The sequence below is a fragment of the Mesocricetus auratus genome, unplaced genomic scaffold, assembly GCF_017639785.1.
Source record: "Mesocricetus auratus isolate SY011 unplaced genomic scaffold, BCM_Maur_2.0 Super-Scaffold_100011, whole genome shotgun sequence".
In the NCBI taxonomy this organism is placed as follows: Eukaryota; Metazoa; Chordata; class Mammalia; order Rodentia; family Cricetidae; genus Mesocricetus; species Mesocricetus auratus.
Window position 1 is genome coordinate 22,980,931 of NW_024429195.1, and position 21,514 is coordinate 23,002,444.

Consider the following 21,514-nt stretch of genomic DNA (forward strand, 5'->3'; position numbering starts at 1 on the left):
AAAACAGTCACCTTCAGCACTCAGGAGGCAGAGGCAGAGGCAGGTGGATCTCTGTGAGTTCAAAGCTAGCCTGGTCTACAGAGCTAGTTCCAGGACAGGCTCCAAAGCTACACAGAGAAACCCTGTCTCAAAAAAACAGAAACACACACACACACACACACACACACACACACACACACACAAACCAACCAAACAACCCAGTTATCTTCACCTCCCTCTGTTGTACTTAGACCTGAGGTCTCCATCCATGGCTTACACTGAGCCAGCAATGGCGTCTTTTCCACTTTTCAGCCCCACCCCTGCCATTTCCTCCTTTGCAGTTATTTTCTTGGTTTAACCTTTTTCTTTTCCACTTGAAATCAAAATGACTAAAGTACCTACCAATTAACAGTCTTGCATTTATTTGCCAGGGATCTACGCATTCCAGAGTTACACACACACTAGTCCTTATACTAATTTTTTATGATGAAGAAACTCTAAATGCATATTAGCACATGCTATAAAATTATATGGATAAAAGCACATTTAAAAAGTATAAAGTTGGGGGCTAGAGAGATGGCTCAAAGGTTAAAAGCACTGGCTGTTCTTCCAGAGGTCCTGAGTACAATTCCCGGCAACCACATGATGGCTCACAACCATCTGTAATGAGATATGGTGCCCTCTTCTGGCCTGGAGGCATACATGCAGACAGTACACTGTATATATAATAAATAAATCTTTTAAAAAATCAATTCTAAAGAGAGTAGACAGTTGGGGCTAGAGAGAGCAGTTAAGAGCACGGGCTGTCCTGGCAGACAGGCTTCCTGGCAGAGGAGCAGGCTTGACTCCCAGCACCCACATCAGGTGGCTCACATGCTCTAGTAACTCCAGCTCCAGGGAATCCAAAGATTCTGTGGGTTGTCTCCATACCCACATACACACATACACAAATAAAGTAATCTTTGACAAAAAAGTAAAAGGTTTGGGTGAGGATAGAGCTTAGTGATGAACACTTGCTCAGCATATACAAGGCCCTTGGTTCAATCCTTAGCATGGAAAACAATCCAAAGCTAAAACAGACAAAATTTAGTGAAAAGGTTTCACATCAGAAAAACCAGTGGTATCTCTTCAGTCTAGAAACCATGTAAGTATGGTTGTGTATCCAAATTCAAATGCACTGACAACTGTACCATTATGTAAGATGTTCACATTTGGGAAATCCTGTGTGTGTGTGTGTGTGTGTGTGTGTGTGTGTGTGTGTGTGTATGTATGTATGTGTATGTGTGTATGCACCTGTATGTGGAGACCAGAAGTTGATGTTGGTGTTAGACATCTTCCTCTGTCACTCTTCACACTGTCTTTGGAGACAGGGTCTCTCACTAACCCTGGGACTAATGACTTTGGATAGGCTGGCTGGCCACTGCTCCCCCCTGTCTCCCCAGTTCAGGGTTACAGATGCCCACTCCACTGTGCTCAGCTTTCCCATGGATGCTGGGACATCTGCTGCGGCTTTAGCAAGTACTTTACTAACTGAGCCATCCCCCCCAGGCCCCAACTTTTGGGAAATCTAAATGAAGAAAATAATGGTAATTTTCTTATCTATTTTTGAACCTGCTTTCAAAGATTGATGTCAAAACAAAAAGTTAAAATTTCAAAATTAAAAACCAAAAAGTTTAAGATTAACATTATAAAAATTTGTTATCAAGTTATACAGGTGATTAAAACAATAAGAGACAGAAATTAAAGCTTACATCAACACGGAAGTCTTCTAACTTCTTAAAACTACAGAGGTACTCCTGAAGTTTTGGGTCCACAGACTGTGTCTTACATTGAGAATATTTCAAATAGGCCCAGAATTTTTCCAGTCCATATAGCTGGCCTGAAAAACAAAGAATATATGTTACAGGGAACTAACAAATCTATCGTGCATATGATCCCACCACTTACAGCCCCATATGGCACAGTAAATTAGCAATGGTGGCAGCTAATATTCACTGGCCATTTGTTCTGTAACAGGCACTAATGAAGTTTTTGATCACAGACCAAATGACCAGACGTAAGCAGCCTGGTGAGATGGTTCCTCTTGTCTGCCTTACAGGTGCGAACACGGGAGCCGGCAAGGTGGAGGGAGTGCAAGTCTCACGGTACTAAGCAAGGGAAAGGGTCTCAGTCCTAGGTGTCTGGACCAGAGCCCGCGTCTCACATTTGCCTTGCCAAGCACACCTAATTATGCTCATGAGAAGGAACACCAGGGAGTAGCCATGTTTACCAAGAAGTTAATGTTGACATACACCTCCATAAGGTAAAAGCACCTCAGAGATCAGGTGTGGTGCACACTTTTAGTACCAGCACTGGAGAGGCAGAGGCAGGCATATTTCTGTGAGTTTGAAGCCCACCTGGTCTTCAGAGCAAGTTCCATAACAGCCAGAACTACACAGAGAAACCCTGCCTCAAAAAACCAAAACCAACAAGCCAAACAAATAGCTTCACAGGAGGAGCCTTCTCACTACTACATGGTGTCCCACCTGCATGAAGAATTAGTAATAGTGGGCAGGATCTCAAATGATTTGTCCTGAAGATAAAAGTCTACAAATTCTTTTCTTCTTTTCTAAAACAGCATTTGTGTGTGTGTGTGTGTATGAGCACACTCATGTACACACACACAGACACAGACATACACACACACACACACACACACACACACACACACACACACACACACACACAGTAGGTACAGGCCAAGATGCTTTTTAGAGTATATTCTTTCCTTTCACTATAGGGCTACAGATTTGGCAACAAGTGCCTTTACCTACTGAGTCATCTTGTCAGCCTTCCTTTCTATTTATTGACAGTTCAAGACTATAATTTACAAAGACAGTGTTTGTTTTTACCAGATTCGTAGTCTTTTTTGGTTTCTTCTTGAAAATCCTTAAAAATTTCCTGTCTGAATTTTTTTTCCAGTCCGTAACTATAGAACCTGAAAAGACATTCTAACCCATACCTATGGGAAGGAAGAAAAAGGTATAAAGTTGTGGCTTTGCTGGAATCATGCAAGCACCTCATAGTGATATCTCATACAGGCAGACATGGCACAAACCGTAATGAGAGATAAGTTCAGTAGCATTTCTTGTTTTTGTTTTCTGAGACTGTGCTCACTCTGTACTAGAACTCACAATGTAGTTTTAGTTGGCCCTGAACTTGCCAGCCTTCTGTCTCAGCTTCATAAATTCTTGGATAGTGCAGATTTTTAACTGACATGCTGATCAATACAGGACAGTGTTATTTCCCAAGAAGTGGTCAAAAGATTCAGTGACATTGATTGAAAACCTTTTAGATTTTTCTCAAAGCAAAGTTTAAATGATGTATTTGTTTGTTGAATATAATCTTTTATCCAGAAAAGTCCACATTTTTATCTCTTCAACTTCGACTATATTAAATGGCTCTTGATAGTTCTAAAATATACTCACAGCAGATCTATTGACAAAAGGACTATAAACTCACTTTACAAATCAGAAAAGCATTTTCCATGTTTCTTCTTATAACTCCCTAGAGAACCTGGGACATGTACTGAGGGTTCTGCCTTGGAAGCTGCCCTTCCTTCTGAGTCTGCTCTGTGAATAGCTAACGCTGAAAAACATGCTATGTAAGGCAGCTGTGGCTAGGAAGTGATACCCTGGCCAGCAGCCAAGGGAAGGATCCCAAGAAGATCCTGCAGAGATGCCAGCCCTGGAAATTTCCTGAATGAAATCCTATGAGGGACCTTGGGTTGGAGCTACCTGGCTAGTTGGGTCCTATAGTCTTGCCCTTAGGAGTTAACAAATGTTCATTTTACTCTTGAGTTTAGGGGTTGCTTACTATATTGCAAATATAACCCTCATTGCAGTTATGCTATGGTTATTTCAAAATCAGACTACCTGAAATTGTGTTTCTTAAAAGAATATTAGAAAAACCATTAGGAAACGTTTGACCTGTAATTCTCTTTTGCATCTTCCCAAGCAAGTTGTCTAAATTCCTCATACATTTTCCTATTGAAGTGGTCTCTGAGGAAGAAGGACCAGAAACGAAAGAGGGTGTTCATTTCCTGTGACTGTCCAATTCCCAAGCGTTTTCTCTCTGGAAAGAAATAATACCTCAAAATGAAACAAAACAAAACAACCCTGAAACAGTAATTGAGATTCTCCTAAATAGAGGACCAACAGTAGATCTAGGACACACTGTTCAAGTTATAAGTGCTTGTCAACAGTAGCAAGAAGAATGTACTAACTTCATTTACTAACGTGTTTAAGCTGTAAAAAACACAGGAACATATAAATTAACTAGAAGGCTATCTTAGCAAGATATCAGGTGACAGTTCAAGCTTTAGAATCTCCTGTAACGTCAATGAAGCTAGACAAGGGCAGCCACCTTGCCACTTAGACTGAGTTCCTCTGATGCCAACGCAGCTAGGTAAAGGACAGGCATCTTACCACTTAAACACCTTCGACGATACTTGTGGTACACTTGATGGGTGAATCCGTTTTCCTTCAGCAGCTCATGAGAAGGATGCTGGAACTTTGGGAATGAGTGAGGAGTGCAGCTGCAGGTTCCTGTGGGTGGTGCACCTTCCGAAGGTGAAGCATTTGAACTGCTGTTTGAGAAGAGGAAAAAGTATCAGAAGTTTACTCGAAACAAGAGGACTGGGCTCTCAGCACCAGAACTAGTGTGGCTGGGTAGACATGGAAGCTGCCTTAACTTCCAGATTCAGAAGGTGGAGACAGGAGATCCCTGGAACAGCGGCCTAGCGATATCAGCCATATCAGGGATTCCGGGTTTACTAAAAGAGGCAGCCTCAATGAGCAAGGTAGAGAGTAACTGAGGAATATTCCTGATGTCAACTTCCATCCTCCATGTGCCTGTGTACACACCCACACATGTGTGTGTATGTATATATGTATACCTGTGCACATGCACACACATGTGAAAAGAAGAAAACTCCCAAATCATAAAGCAATGTGTGCTTATTTCTTCATTACTGACTGCCTCAGCCATGTAAAGACATCCTTAACTACCAATGCACACATAGACAGGAGGGATGCTATCCTGGTCCAATATAGCACTCAGAACAATGCCACAAATGCATTAAAACTCTAAAGAGAAAACTGAACAGCTCATTTTCTCTCCCAGATTGTTTATTTATTTGAGATTTGTTGTTGTTGTTAACATTACAGTACTAGAGAAAAACCTCAACTAGATTAAAATGAATAATGGAAATGAGAGAGAAAATCTGGCAGGGTGAAACTAGCAATCTCACCTTCTTTTTTTTCTCCAGACAGGGTTTCTCTATATTGTTTTGTAGGCTGTCCTGGAACTCACTTTGTAGACCAGGCTGGCCTCGAACTCACAGAGATCCGCCTGCCTCTGCCTCCCGAGAGCTGCGATCAAAGGCGTGCGCCACCAACGCCCACCAATCTCACCTTCTTAAAGTCACACCTGCACGTGCCACCTTGGTCTGTCTTTCATAGGAACTCCTTATTCAAGTCTAGGCTTTCTTCTTCCCCTCGGATTTACTATCTATCCCTCCACCTTGACACCAAGATCCTCCTAGGACAGTGATCCACATGAACGGTTCTCAAAGCGCAGGCTGACCCTGGAGGGTACAGAAAACCCCCCCAAAGCCAGCAAACCCAAACCATCTCCATATGACACTAAGACATTGTTGTCTCTTTCTAGTGTGTTGGAGTCCATCCTAACAGGATAAAGTAATGGTGTGTTGACATAAGCTAGGGCTGTGGTCAAAGTTTATTAATGACTATATTCTTCTCTACTTCGTGCTTGCAGTGAGAAAAAAAAGTAGCTTCACTTCTGGATAAAGGGGAAAAATTAACTCTATGACATCACAGCTACAGAGTGCTCATGTATTCTGTGTGACAAAACCATGGAAGCTTCAGATTTGCATGGTGGAAATGTCCTGAAAACCTTCACCAACTGCATACCTACAGCAGGATGGAGCTGGAGACATGGCTTAGGAAGTGGAGCACACAATCTACAACCCCAGCTCTTGGTCTTTGTGAAGCCAGGCAAATGTGGCCAAATGGAGAGTTTCAGGTTCAGTGTAAGACATCTCAAAACAGGAAAGGTGGGGTGTGACAAGAAGACAATCAATATTGACCTCTGCCCTTTACACTTGCATGCATGGGGGCACATACCTACACATGCACAGTTAAGACAGTAACGTTGCTGGGTTTTTATTCTCTGTGTGTGTGTTTACCACAATCTAAAGATATGTGACAAACAAGGCTTTCGTGGTCTACTAAAGAGCAGATGTCTTGTGCTGAAGCACTCATGTGACTGAGCTGCGAGGTAAAACAGTGGCTTTCACATGGAGTACTGTTTTTAAAAAACTATTTACTCAGCCAGGCATTGATGGCGCACACCTTTAGTCCCAGCACTCAGAAAGCAGAGGCAGGCGGATCTCTGAGTTCAAGGCCAGCCTGGTCTACAGAGTGAGTTCCAGGACAGACAGAGCTGTTTCACAGAGAAATCCTGTCTTGAAAAAATGAACAACAATAACAACAACAAAAATTTTCCCACTGATACCTAAAGACTTTTCTGATAAAATGATGGCCATTTTATGTGCTTATGTTAAAGTATGTGTAATGTAAATTACCATGTTAAACACTATGTATAATGGTATAACTCATTGGCATTGCATATACAATGGGATGCAGTCACCAGCACCATCCACACCCCAGACTCTTAGAATGTCCAACACTGTACTATTAACCAGGAACTTCTACTCTGCCTCCTACCCACAACATAACCTCCATTCTACTTCTATCTCTGAACCTGTTTTACCTACTTTACGCCAGTATAATGACACTATTTATCCCTCTGTATGCAGATAATCTCACTAAGCACTTGTCACTTTGTTTTCAAAGTCCATCCTTGTATCAAGAATCAAATTTCAGGGTCCAGGAGTGTGAACCAGCAAATGAGGGCTTGTCTAGCAAATCCAAGGTGTTGGGTTTAGTCCAAGTAATATAAAGAAATTCATTCTTTTTACACTGAATAACATCTGTATTCTACTGTTTAGTCATAGTGATGGGCATGTGAGTTTCTAACTTTTGGTAACAAATATTGCTACTATCAACATGGGTCTACAAATGTCTTTATGACTTCCATATAGGGCTGAATAGAAAGCTCTTGGCAAAGTGCTTGCTGAGAAGCATGAGAGCCTGAATTCAATACCCAGAACCCACATAAAAAAATCAAGTGGTAGCATATGTTGGGAGAAATGGATAAAGGTATATCTCTGGGGCTCACAAAGGAATCAGCCTGGTGTTCTAGGCAAGTTCAAGGCTAGTCAGAAAGTGTCTCAAAAAAAGGTAGACAGTGCCTAAGGAACAGCTAAAGTTGTCTTGACCTTGACATGAATAGAACACCTGCATGACACACAAACATGTACACATGTATACCCAAATACATGTGGGCATGCACACTCTCTCAGGGTTTCTATTACTGTGATGGAACACAATGACCAAAAAGCAAGTTGGGGAGGAAAGGGTTTATTAATTAGGCTTCAGAATTGCTGTTCATCACTGAAGGAAGTCAGGACAGGAACTCAAACGGGGCAGGATCCCGGAGGCAGGAGCTGATGCAGAGGACATGGAGGGAAGCTGCTTAATGGCTTTCTCCTTATGGCTTGCTCAATCTACCTTCTTTTAGAATCCAGGACCAACAGTCCAGGGACAGCACCACCTCCATTGACCACTAAATGAAAAAATGCCTTACAGTTGGATCTCATCAAGGCATTTCTTCACCTGAGGCTTCTTCCTCTGATGACTTCAGCTTGTGTGAGTTGACACACAAAACCAGTCAGTACATATATACATACAGAATACCTCTGGGTAGACATCTAGGAGTAGTATGGCTAGGCCGTACAATAATTCTACATCTGGACATTTTGTGAAAAGGCAGAACTCTTCAACAGGGGTTTCAGCATGTTAAATTCCACTAGCAATACAAGAAGATTTCAATTTGTCTACGGCAAGTAGAAAAGGTCTTGTGGTTTTTTTCAGTCAATCTGTCACAAACTGGAGTAGCCTGGAAAGGAGGAACCTCAACTGAAGAATCCCCTCCATCAGTGCCTACAAGTAACTTTGTGGGGACATTTTTTCATTAACAATCGATGTAGGAGTCCCTAGCCCCTGGGGTATTTGAAAGCAAGCCAGTAAGCAGCAATCCTTCTTGGTCTCTGTTTCAGTTCCTGCCTTGAAATGCTGTCCTGATGTCACTAAGTAATGGACTGTGACCTGGGAGTTGTAAGATTAAATAAATCCTCCCTCTACCAAGTTGATCTTGGCCAATATTTTATCACAACAGAGAAGCAAACTAGGACACTCCGAGTGGTGGCATACACCTGTAATCTTAGGACGAAGGAGGCAGAGGGCAAACAGGTCACCTGTTGAGGCCAGCATGTTCCACAGAGCATGTTCCAGACTGCCCTGGGCTCCATCATGAGTCCTTATTTCAGAACCAATGGTGGGAAGAGAACTCAGTTGTACAGCAATTGCCCAGCATGCACAAGGCCCTGAGGCTTGATTCTCAGCATCTCCTGTCCCCCAAAACACAGCTGATGTCTAGTGAAACTTCCCTTGACTTGTATGTGACCACCTTCTTGCTATGTCCTGTCTTCTGTTCAGGACAAAGAAATATGTCTAGTGTCTGCATCTTCTTATAAACCTCCTTAAATGGACACATGCATTTTAGAACAGGGTTCTACCCTCAGGGCCTCATTTATTGCTTCATTATAGTCTCTATCACACACTTACATGAGAGATTAGGGCTTCCATATATGGATTCTGGGGGTACACAATTCTATTCACTTTACCTACTAGTATCCTGTTAAAGGTTTCTTTTTAGTTTTTGTCTAGCCAAACACTATGTTACAATTCTTTTTCATGTGCTGAGTTGCCAGTTGTATGCCTTAACTCTCTAGAGAAATATCCATTTAGCTTTTTCACACATTCCAAAATCAATCTGCTTTTTTCCTTAACTATATATTTTCATTTAATTGAATGTGTCCATTGACACCCATGTGCACATAGCAATACAGGTGACTGGAGTAGAGAATGCTAGCTCTCTGGAGCTGGATTTATAAGTAATTGTGAATACACATCAGGATGCTGGGAACTGAACTTATGACCTCTAAAAGTAGTGCACATTCCAAGGCTGCCCACTCTCTCCACATCTCTTCAATATTGTAGTTGAAGTTCTAACTAGAGCAATAAGACAACAAAAGGAGATCAAGGATATACAAATTGGAAAGGAAGAAGTCAAACTTTGACTATTTGCAGATGATATGATAAGTGACCCAAAAAATTTGACCAGGGAACTCCTGATAAACACCTTTATTGAAGTGGCAGGATACAAGATTAACTCAAAAAAATCAGTAGTCCTCCTATATATAGATGATAAATGGGCGAAGAAAGAAATCAGAAAAACATCACCCTGGCTATACAGCTCATCTCATAGGCTTCATGGTTTATAGTTTTTGACATCCTTGGATAGATTTACTTCTAATTTTTAAAATTTTTTGCATGCTAATATAAATGCAAATACTTTGTAAATTTCCTTTTCATACTGATCATTGGGGCTATATTGAGAAACAATGGATTTTTTTTTAGGTAGCATTTTATTTTTCAAAATCAACCTTAATAGTTTTCCTGTTTTGATAGTTTGAATGTAATTGCCCCCTACACGTTCACAGAGAGTGGCACTATTAGGTGTGCCCTTGTTGGAAGAAGTGTGTCACTGTGGGGAGCCAGCTTTGAGGTCTTATATGCTCAAGCTACACCCAGTGTGGACATAGACTCCTTCTGTTACCTGCAGATCAAGATAAAGAACTCTCAGCTCCTTCGCCAGCACCATGTCTGCCTACATACCACCATGTTTCCCTTCATGATGATAATGGACTAAAACTCTGAAACTGTAAATCAGCCCCAATTAAATGTTTTCCTTTATAAGAGTTGTCGAGATCATGTTGTCTCTTCACAGCAATAGAAACCCTATCTAACACACCTGTCGACGCTTCCATAACAGAGTTGTGCATCTTCCTCTCCAATTTGATGGGTTTTGTTTCTTTATCTTGTCTTCTGGCTCTGGTAATACCCTTCAGTACAGTATCAAGGATTCCTTTCTGTGGTAGGAAGCTTTGTATATCTCACTACTGAGTATAATGTTAACATGCCATTTTATTCCTATTTTTCTGAGTTTTTAATCACGATAGGCCATGTCAATTGAAATGACCATATGTGTTTTTTGTTCTTACATCCTATTAATAGATTTTATATGTTTATTTTGTATGTTACTGAAATGTCACTCCTCTGGCCATAGTAAATAGTTCTATTCATATGCTACCTAGTTTTACTTGCCAGTACTTTCTTATGACCTTTGTGTCTATCTTAAAAAGAGACAGTGGCTATTATCAGTAAAAGAAAAATAAAGACAGAATTGAGACAGGAAAAAAAAAGACAGTTGCTTGCAATTTTGTTTTCTTTAGATGCAGGGTAGAATTTACTGATGTAGCCATTTGGTCCAAGACTTTTTATTGGGAAATTTCTGATTATCAATTCAATCTCTTATTACAGGTCAGTTGAGATTTTTCTTCCTAATTCAGTCAAAAGTATTGCTATAGTTTGGATGTTGAGTGTTTCCAAAGGCTTCATCACCAGTGCTTTTAGGAGGTAGTGGAACCTTTCGATGTCGAGTTAAATGAAGAGTCTGTAGGTCATAAGTCTGTAAAGGGGATGAGGGGACCCTGGCCTCCTCTTTTCTCCCTTTTGTTTCATGACCATGGGGGAAGTAGCTTTGCTCTGTCATGCGCTCCTGTCATGATCATGCTTGCAGCCTGTGCCCCCAGCACAGGTCCCCAGCACAGGTCCCCAGCACAGGTCCACAGCACAGGTCCCCAGCACAGGCCCCCAGCACAGGTCCACAGCACAGGCCCCCAGCACAGGCCCCCAGCACAGATCCACCGCACAGGCCCCCAGCACAGGCCCCCAGCACAGGTCCACAGCACAGATCCACCGCACAGGCCCCCAGCACAGGTCCCCAGCACAGGCCCCCAGCACAGGCCCACCGCACAGGTCCACCGCACAGGTCCCCAGCACAGGTCCACTGCACAGGTCCCCAGCACAGGCCCCCAGCACAGGTCCACAGCACAGATCCACCGCACAGGCCCCCAGCACAGATCCACCGCACAGGTCCCCAGCACAGGCCCCCAGCACAGGTCCACTGCACAGATCCACCGCACAGGTCCCCAGCACAGGTCCACAGCACAGATCCACCGCACAGGTCCCCAGCACAGGTCCACAGCACAGATCCACCGCACAGGTCCCCAGCACAGGTCCACAGCACAGATCCACCGCACAGGTCCCCAGCACAGGTCCACCGCACAGATCCACCGCACAGGTCCCCAGCACAGGTCCACAGCACAGATCCACCGCACAGGCCCCCAGCACAGGCCCACCGCACAGGTCCACCCAGCCACAGCTATGGAACACAGTAATGTGATCATTTCCTTTTTAGTGGAATAACTGGAAGCAGGGAGGACACCAGGGATCCTACTTTGTCACTCTCTTCCTTATTCCTTAGAGACAAGGTCTCTTTACTGAACTTGGAGCTAGGCTAGCTGCCAGCAAGCTCATGTGTATCTGTCTCCCTCAGAGACAGTAATGGAGTTACAGAAATACAGCCATGTCTAGCTTTTCATGTGGGCACTGGGGACTCAAATGCTGGTTCTCATGCATGTGCATGCAGCAAGTGCTTTTACCCATCTTCTGAGCACCTACTGTCTAATTTTTATTTTGGATATTTCCATTTATATCTTGGTCAGTTTAGAATTTTGTCAATTTTGTTGATCTCTTTAAAGAGTCAATGTTCAGTTCTTGATTTTCTTTATTGTTTTTATATTCTGTTGCCATTTTTTTGCTCTACTCTATTATTCTTTTTGGATTAGCTTTATCTTCTTTTTCTAGTTAAAATGAATATATTTTCATTAGCACTGTGAGAATTCCATACAGTGTATTTTGGTCATGTGCAGCACCACCTCGGTTAGGAGGCAGGCAGGCAAACGGAATGATGAGAGGGGCTAGGACTGGAACTCCGTTGACAGTGCTTGCCTAGAATGAGTGCACAGGGTTCTGGGCTCAGTCTCTAGCACACACCTGCAGTCCCAGCACACAGGAAGTACAGGCATGAAGTCAGATGCTCAAGGTCGGTCATTCTCAGTTATATATTGGATTTGAGGATAGCCTGAGTTATGTAAGAAAGACCTTGTCTTAAAAAACAAACAAACAAAACCCAGCAAAGAAAATTAAACTTACATAGTTTGAAACGTTGCAAGATGGATACCAAAAGCAAAAACAAACAAAAGTCAGCAGTAACTATCTTGTGTTTGGTCAAAGTCAAGGACCTATTGATAATGCAAGAGCTACCGCCAGAGCCAAGCACAGGGTCACCATTGATATGACCATGAAATGGACTTCAAATTGATTGTCATTAAACGTTAAAGATCTGTTGCCAGGTGAGAATACACACCTTTATTATCAGTTCTTTGGAAACAGGGATAGGATGGTCTGAGTTTGAGGCCTGCCTGGTCTATATAGTAAGTTCTAGGCCAGCCTGGGCTACATAGTAAGACCCAGTTACAAACACACACACACACACTACCACCACCACCACCACCACCACCACCACCACCCAATGTAAAAGGTGAGTACCATATGTAAACAGAGAACTTGCTGAGGAGAAAATAGTATGTATATTTAAACATAGGTCAAAAGTAGTCAAAATTACTATAATGAGAAAGATCAGGAAAGTTAAACACCAGAGATACAAGAACACTGAGACATAAATGTTATGTGTGTATTATGAATATAAAATAAAAGCAACAAGAGGAGAAAAGGGGCTGGAGAGACAGCTCAGAGGTTAACATAATTTTCTGCTCTTGCAGAGGACCCAGGTTCAGTTCCCAGCACCCACATGGTGGCTCACAACTAACTGTTCCAGGTGAACCAAGCCATCTGCTGATCTACATGGGCTCCTGAACATACATGATACACAGAAACTCAACACAATTAAAAAAATACACAGTAAGAATTTTTCCTAACTAATATATCAAACCAGTACTATCAGAGAAACAGAACAGGATAAATATTGTGTGTATGAAAATGTGTGTTTGCATATGTGTGTGACTCTAGATGCCATGGAGAATCTGACAAAGTCAGGTTTGGTCATTCATAACTGCAATCTCACACATGGAGGCTGAGGTTTGAGGACAGCCTGAGTCACATAGTTAGACAAAAAACAAAACAAGAATCTTGACTATATAAACACAGGAAAATACGATAAATAAAAGAAAACCCCAGCTATGTTAGTGTTCAACAAAGCAGCTTTCAACAGGAGACACTGCCAAGGACACAAGGAAGCGTATCTAGTGGGAACACAACATGGTAGTAACCTGTGTTTAAGAGTGTGCAGATGTTAGATTCATCATCACTATCCATATTTGTGACAAAGTATGGGGTAGGAAAGGGAATAGGTAAGTTATGAATGTTAATCATTAGCAAGAAAAATATGCCAGGTGGTGATACCTTTAATCCCAGCACTCAGGAGGCAGAGGCAGGTGCATCTCTGTGACTTCAAGGCAAACCTGCTCTACAGAGTGAGTGCCAGGACAAGAAGCTACACAGAGAAACTCTGTCTCAAAACAAAACAAACAAACAAACAAACAAACAAAAACCACACTCTACCTAAACTAAATGTCACTGACCATTCCCTATTGATTTCTAAACATGCTAAAACAAAGTCACACACACACACACACACACACACACAAACAACCCACTCAAGGATTAAAACCCTTCAAAAGCAGTGTGTTGAACAGCACACATATTTTACCTGTTAAAGACATGTGTTTAATGAGAGCAGTGTAAAAGCACTCTAAATAAGTATCGAAAAAAGAAAGTTTCAAGATTGTGAATTCAAGATGAAATGCCTAGCACTTGTTTTCATAAAAATTATCTTTCCTGGGGCCCACCAAATGGCTCAGTAGAATTCAGTGTGAAACAGAAAAAATGATCAGACAGTAATTTGAAAATATCTACGACAAACATGAAATAGGCTTCGATTATACCTATTGTGTGTGTAGACTCACCTACACACATGCCATGACACTAGAGGGCAGATGATGAGGAATTGTCCTTCCACCACATAAGAGTTCTGGGGGCTCAACTCCAGGTGTCAGACTTCATGGCAGCTACTTTATCCAGTGAGCCATCACAGGGGCCCATGAAAGCACAGTAATGGCTTATATTTTCACCTATTTTTGAGGCATATAATGGTCTTCTTAAAGTTAAAACTAAAAGAAAAATATATATACATCCTGCTAATTATCTAAATTGTTTCTCCCAAAGAAGAAAACAAAATTCAAAATATTCTGTTTCTATATTCTTAATATAGTTTGAGTAGACTGACACAAAAATTCTCTTCGCACCTCCCAGAAACTTGCTAAATATTAAGATGAATCTAGGCTCTTACTAAGGAAACTTTCCAACACTCAAACCATTTACAAATCTAACAATCCCCATTTGTGAGAAGAACTGAAAGGAAAAACAAGCTGTGCCATTGAAGTCTTCTCTCTGCGCCCCTGGAGAGCCATCCTCAAGTCTCTCCTCCAAGTGCTTCCTGCAAGGCTCTGCGATTGCTCACTGCTGGATAATTCTCTATATATTCATTTTCAAATCCTTCCAAATAGCAACTTAGTACCCTTTCCCGAAAACTTGAAATGAGCATAAAACAGTGGCTGACAACCAGGTACCTGACAGAGGGTGGTCTTGGCCCATGGTCCCTGGAATCCATCACCCACCCAACGTGACACTCTAGAGGGGGGTTTGTGCTGTGACTTGTCTTCCTCTTTCGTGGACTCTAAAGAAAAAGAAGTCAAACATTGCAATTTCTTTTGGTAGTATGAACTTCACAAGGAAATTAAAACCCTCTGACTGCAAACCAACTCACCCATTTCACACTGCAGATGGCACATTGTGAAATCACATGAAGTCACAAAACCCAAACATCTTACACACAAGTTGCAAAGCTTAACAACAAGGACTCTGTCTTGGTTTGAGCACAAGGCTAAAGGAAAACACAGAATAACTCACTACTGTAATTGTCTTTTATCACATCACTCTGTAAAAGAAGGTACTTCTCAGCCTGAGAACATCACTACGGTAAATACCACTTTAAAGTGACTTGTTACAATATAGAAATACATGTGTTAAGAAGTCTTCTCTTGCACTGTAAAGGGATATACAATGCAGGTCTCATATTCCTGATCATTTTTACCTTTACACCGATGGCTTTTGGTTCTTTGACAACAGGATAAAATCTCAGTGTTCTGCTAGGAACTTGCAGCTGAGGCATTTGACGTGATTTAGGAGTCCACGCAGGATGAATCCTGGGAGATGCAGGAACTACAGAGGGCATTGTGTGAGTCTGTTGCTGAAGTCATTTCTGAAAGACCAAATAGTTTCTAAGCTCATTTATCAGTCAAATCTGCAAAGTAGCTCTTTAAATTATTTAGATGCTAGGAAAATATTTTACTTTGAGAGCAAAAGACAAATCTGAAATTGTCTAGGTACAAGATTTTTTTCACTGAAACACTTCAAATATCTTAAAAAGAATTTAAAACAATACTTGGGAACTGTTACCTACTTTTACAACATTGTAAGCAGGCAAGATGGTTTGCATGTCAGTGAACCTTCTATCAAGGTTGATGACCCGAGTTCTACTGCAGAACACACATGGTGCAGGGAGAGGACAGATAGCTGCAAGTTGTCCCCTCACCTCCATACATATGCTGTGGGGAGTGTGCACCCATACACATGCACAAGTACGTAAATGACACACTTTCAAAGGAAGGCTTACAATTCTGTTTCCTTCCTGCTTACCCCCATTAGAGATAACCAAGCTCTAAAACTCGGTATTTTAATCTGTTAGCACATATTACAATAATATTATTTTCCTTAATTGACTTTATACATAGAACATCATACTTTGTTTCACTCTCTAAGTTGAACATGTCTCTTGTACAGGGTTTATGCCTGCAGGCCAGAAGAGGGCACCAGACCTCATTACAGATGGTTGTGAGCCACGGTGTGGTTGCTGGGAATTGAACTCAGGACCTCAAAGAGCAGCCAGTGCTCTTAACCTCTGAGCCATCTCTCCAGCCCTTGTACAGGGTTTATATGAATGGAAATGCCATCAAGTAGGTCTTCTGACTTTCTCAAGGCTGACCACTCACCACTCTACAATGGCTCACCAGCTAACACTTGCCAGCAAGTAGCACATCAGACTTCTGTGAGTTCACATCCAAGTCAAAACCAGTTTTTCTTCAGACTTAAGCACTTTCCCATCACAGGATCAGAATTCTATTTGCATATCCTGGGTAGTTACAGTGACTTTGAACTTGTTAGCACAGACCTACTTAACCTTTCAGAGTTCCCCTTCTGTGAGTTTACCACTAACTATGCTTTGGCTATTTTTCTACTGAGCTAATTGCCTTGTTGATTTTTTCTATGAAAATCTTATGGTAAGACAGTGAGCCAGAACATGGGCCAAGTACCAGTGGCCAACATGCAGGCTCTATTTCTCTGTTTCCTGTGATTACACCTGTTTCTTCTTTCATTCCACAAATAATACTAAGTACTTGCTCTCTGCACATACCTGCAAGTCTGTCAAGTCAAAACTGAACTTCCCCATATGCCGCTTTCCTCCTAAGATTTCTCTGTTCACCAGTTGTTCTGAAGAGCCCATGAGACCTGCCTAAATCAGACCTTGCAGTGCACAAACTCATCTTTCCTGACTTGCGCCATCTATTCTTGTTTTCCACTTCAATTATGGTTTCCCAAACAGCTGCCCTGCTTCCTTGATGCATAGTTTTTCCTTCTCTCTGAAAGTCCTTTCTTCATCTTGTGTACAACCAGTTGGCTGTTTAATGCCCAGCACAGATGCTGGGTGTGTGAGACACTGCTTGAGAACCCCCTGCCAGCAGAGCAAATACTTTGTGTCCCCTGCACTTCATCCAAGTGTTGCTTCTGCTATAGCTTGGATCTGGAATACCTCCCAGAAGCCCAAGTGTGAACAGCTTCATACTCAGATGGGCGCTGTCGGAAGTGGTGGAACCCACCACAGAAGTAGCTTAGTGAAGAGTCAGGTCACACAGAGGTGTGCCTCTGCCCTTCCCCTTTCTCTCCGGGCCTATCACTCAACCTTGAGGTGGAAAGGCCTCTTTGCTCATAAGCTCCCACCACAGGTTCAAAGACAACAGGGACAAGTGACCCTGGACTGAACTCTTAAAACTCTAAACCAAAATACAATTCTCCTTCTTAAAGTGTCTCATATATTTTGTCAAATCATTAGAAAACTGAGTCATAGTTTCAGTTTAGCTCATTAACGTTTACTCTTCTCTGCCATCTCATAAGACCCATGAAAACAGCAGTCATTCTCACTGAGTACCAGTGAGAAGGAATGTTAAACTTAATTCAGTGGTGTTTGTTATTTCACTTCTGCCAAAATATCACACAATCTTGAAAATAAGACTGAGTATATACTAGAACAATGTCAAATCAGGCACCAAGGTGAAAGTAATACCAAACTTCTAGGATCAACAACTTCCTGGGATAAATAAACTCCCTGGCACTGTGTTATGACCTCTGGGTGATTCTCACTGATCAGCTGGGTTTGCCCAAGGAAATAATGACTGAAATAATGTATACATAAGCCTTGGACATACTAAATTATTAGAAACATACTAAACATATAGAAGGGAATGAGAACATATTTAAATGGTAACAAAGGTCAAAGGGAGGAGCAAACTTTAGGAATTCCACAAACTATCAGCAGTATCACAACTAAACAATGGCCGAAGCAAGTTACAAGGAAGCAGGACATGAATTTCACAAGTCCACAATGAAACATTAAGACTCAGTTACACTCATTCAAAGGTTGCTGGGATACCAACTTAATATTTTGAAAATTGACAAAATGAATCACATTTACTTTCCTAAAAAATTTAGTTTCATTAACATTATATAACATAGGAAGAAGTATTTCTGGAAAAACAACACAACTTCAAGACTGAGTATGAAGTAGCAGAAACAAATAGATGGTGAAGGCTAGTCAAGATAAAGAAAGAATGCCAAACTACCAACAATGATTGAAATCAAGTCAGATTGGACACAGAATCCCTTAAGCTCTCTTCTACATTTCATCTATATCTGAATATTTCAAAGACCAAAGGATAAAGGCCTTTTAATTGCATTTATGTATTCTGTGTAGTGGGTATGAGGGTGTGGAGGTCAGAAAAACACTTGGAGTCAGTTCTCTCTTTCCATCACATGGGACTGAACTCAGGTCATCAGGCTTGGCAGCAAGCACCTTTACCCATTAATCATCTCAACTGCCCAAAAAAAGTGAAGTCTTCTTATTTCATTTTTCAACTTGACTCTAGGAATATTATTTATTTGATATGCCAATAAAAGTAAATATAGCAGCCGGGCATTGGTGGCGCTCGCCTCTAATCCCAGCACTTGGGAGGCATAGGCAGGCAGATCTCTGTGAGTTCGAGGCGAGCCTGGTCTACAGAGTGAGTTCCCGGACAGCCTCTAAAACAATACAGAGAAAGCCTGTCTCAAAACAAAAAAAAGTAAATATAGCAATCTTATGAAGACTAAGACCTATGTTTTTTATCTGAAACATTTTTTTCAATTTTGTGTAGCCTATTATTTATAATACTGGCATAAAATTATCAATAGTTCATTTCAAATAAAATATTTATATCAGGCATTAGAATACTATTAAACTATGCATATATAAGGACTGGAGGGACTGATCAGTGGTTAAGAACACTGGCTACTCGGGAAAGACATCAGCCCCTCCAAGACCCCAACCCCAGCGAGTCCAGCTTCAGGAAAGACATCAGCCCTTCCAAGACCCCAACCCCAGCGAGTCCAGCTTCAGGTGAGATTGGGTCTCTGGCGGGGACCGCCCGCCCTGCCCCCATCCCCCTTGATCTTCGGGCCGCTCCTGGCATCCAGAAGACCCGCCCACACAGGAAAGACATCAGCCCCTCCAAGACCCCAACCCCAGCGAGTCCAGCTTCAGGAAAGACATCAGCCCTTCCAAGACCCCAACCCCAGCGAGTACAGCTTCAGGAGACCTGCCCACACAGCAAAGAAGTCAACACAAAGACACAACTAAGAAAGAGAACTATAGACCAATTTCCCTCATGAACATTGATGCAAAAATACTCAATAAAATACTCACAAACCGGATTCAAGAACACATCAGAAAAATCATCCACCATGATCAAGTAGGCTTCATCCCAGGAATGCAGGGATGGTTCAACATTAGAAAATCTATCAATGTAATCCACCATATTAACAATCTGTGAAAGAAAAACCACATGATCATCTCACTAGATGCTGAGCCTTTGACAAAATCCAGCACCCCTTCATGATAAAGGTCCTAGAGAGATCAGGGATAACAGGAATGTACCTGAATATAATAAAAGTAATATACAGTAAACCAACAGCTAACATCAAACTAAATGGAGAGAAACTCAAAGCAATTCCTCTAAAATCAGGAACAAGACAAGGCTGTCCACTCTCTCCATATCTCTTCAATATTGTACTTGAAGTTCTAGCTACAGCAATAAGACAACAAAAGGAGATAAAGGGGATACAAATAGGAAAAGAAGAAGTCAAACTTTCACTATTTGCAGATGATATGATAGTTTACATAAGTGACCCAAAAAACTCCACAAGGTTACTCCTAGAGCTGATAAACACCTTCAGCAATGTGGCAGGATACAAGGTAAACTCAAAAAAATCAGCGGCCCTATTATATACAGATGATGAAGTGACTGAGAAAGAAATCAGAGAAACATCACCCTTTACAATAGCCAAAAACAGCATCAAATATCTGGGGATAATGTTAACCAAGGAAAATAAAGACCTGTATATCAAGAACTTTGTGTCTTTAAAGAAAGAAATCAAAGAAGATACCAGAAAATGGAAAGATCTCCCATGCTCTTGGATTGGTAGGATCAACATAATAAAAATGGCAATCTTGCCAAAAGCAGTCTACAGATTCAATGCAATCCCTATCAAAATTCCATCACAATTCTTCAAGGACCTGGAAAGAACATTAATCAACTTTATATGGAAAAACAAAAGGCCCAGGATAGCTAAAACATCCCTATACAATAAAGGAACTTCAGGAGGCATCACCATACCTGACTTCAAGCTCTATTACAGAGCTATAGTCCTGAAAACAGCTTGGTATTGGCACAAAAATAGGCAGGTAGACCAATGGAACCGAATCAAAAGCTCTAATTTTAACCCACACACCTATGAACACTTGATTTTCGACAAAGAAGCTAAAACTGTACAATGGAAAAAAGAAAGCATCTTCAACAAATGGTGCTGGCATAACTGGGTACTGGTATGCAGAAGACTGCAGATAGATCCATGTTTATCGCCTTGTACAAAACTTAAGTCCAAATGGATCAAAGATCTCAACATAAATCCAGCCACACTGAAACTTTTAGAAGAGAAAGTGGGAGATACTCTTCAACGAGTTGGTACAGGAGACCACTTCCTAAACATAACACCAGTGGCACAGGCACTGAGATCGACAATTAACAAATGGGACCTTCTGAAACTAAAAAGCTTCTGTAAGGCAAAGGACACAGTCAAAAAGACAAAAAGGCAGGCCACAGAATGGGAAAAGATATTCACTAACCCTACATCTGACAGAGGGCTAATCTCCAAAATTTACAAAGAACTCAAGAAACAAGTCTCCAAAACACCAAAGGATCCAATTAAAAGGTGAGGTACAGAGCTAAATAGAGAATTCTCAGTAGAGGAGGCTAAAATGGCCAAGAGACACTTAAGAAAGTGCTCAACATCCTTAGCCATCAGGGAAATGCAAATCAAAACAACTCTGAGATACCATCTTACTCCTGTCAGAATGGCTAAAATCAAAAACACCGAAGACAATTTATGCTGGAGAGGATGTGGAGAGAGAGGAACACTCCTCCACTGCTGGTGGGAGTGCGGACTCATACAGCCTCTTTGGAAATCAGTATGGAGATTCCTCAGGAAAATGGGAATTAATATACCACTAGACCCAGCAATTCCACTCTTAGGCATATATCCAAATGAGGCAAGTTCATACAACAAGGGCATCTGCTCCACTATGTTCATAGCAACATTATTTGTAATAGCCAGAACCTGGAAGCAACCTAGATGCCCCTCAACTGAAGAGTGGATAGAGAAAATGTGGTACATTTACACAATGGAGTATTACTCAGCAGAAAAAAACAATGGAATCTTGAAATTCCCAAGGAAATGGATAGCACTGGAAGAAACCATCCTGAGTGAGGTAACCCAGTCGCAAAAAGACAAACATGGTATGTACCCACTCATATATG

General features: G+C 41.5%; 1 protein-coding gene across 1 annotated transcript in view; it reads right to left on the bottom strand.

The window, feature by feature from the left end:
- Larp1b (La ribonucleoprotein 1B) overlaps positions 1 to 21,514 on the bottom strand; it is a 54,623-nt gene that overhangs the window by 2,752 nt on the left and 30,357 nt on the right. Inside the window, exons 2-7 of the mRNA XM_021226897.2 lie at positions 15,364 to 15,531; positions 14,840 to 14,946; positions 4,446 to 4,606; positions 3,948 to 4,092; positions 2,871 to 2,980; positions 1,731 to 1,858 (exon numbers count right to left, since the gene is read on the bottom strand). Of these exons, the coding sequence (XP_021082556.1) occupies positions 1,731 to 1,858; positions 2,871 to 2,980; positions 3,948 to 4,092; positions 4,446 to 4,606; positions 14,840 to 14,946; positions 15,364 to 15,504 (792 nt within the window). The 5' untranslated portion in view covers positions 15,505 to 15,531. The remainder of the gene's footprint in view (positions 1 to 1,730; positions 1,859 to 2,870; positions 2,981 to 3,947; positions 4,093 to 4,445; positions 4,607 to 14,839; positions 14,947 to 15,363; positions 15,532 to 21,514) is intronic.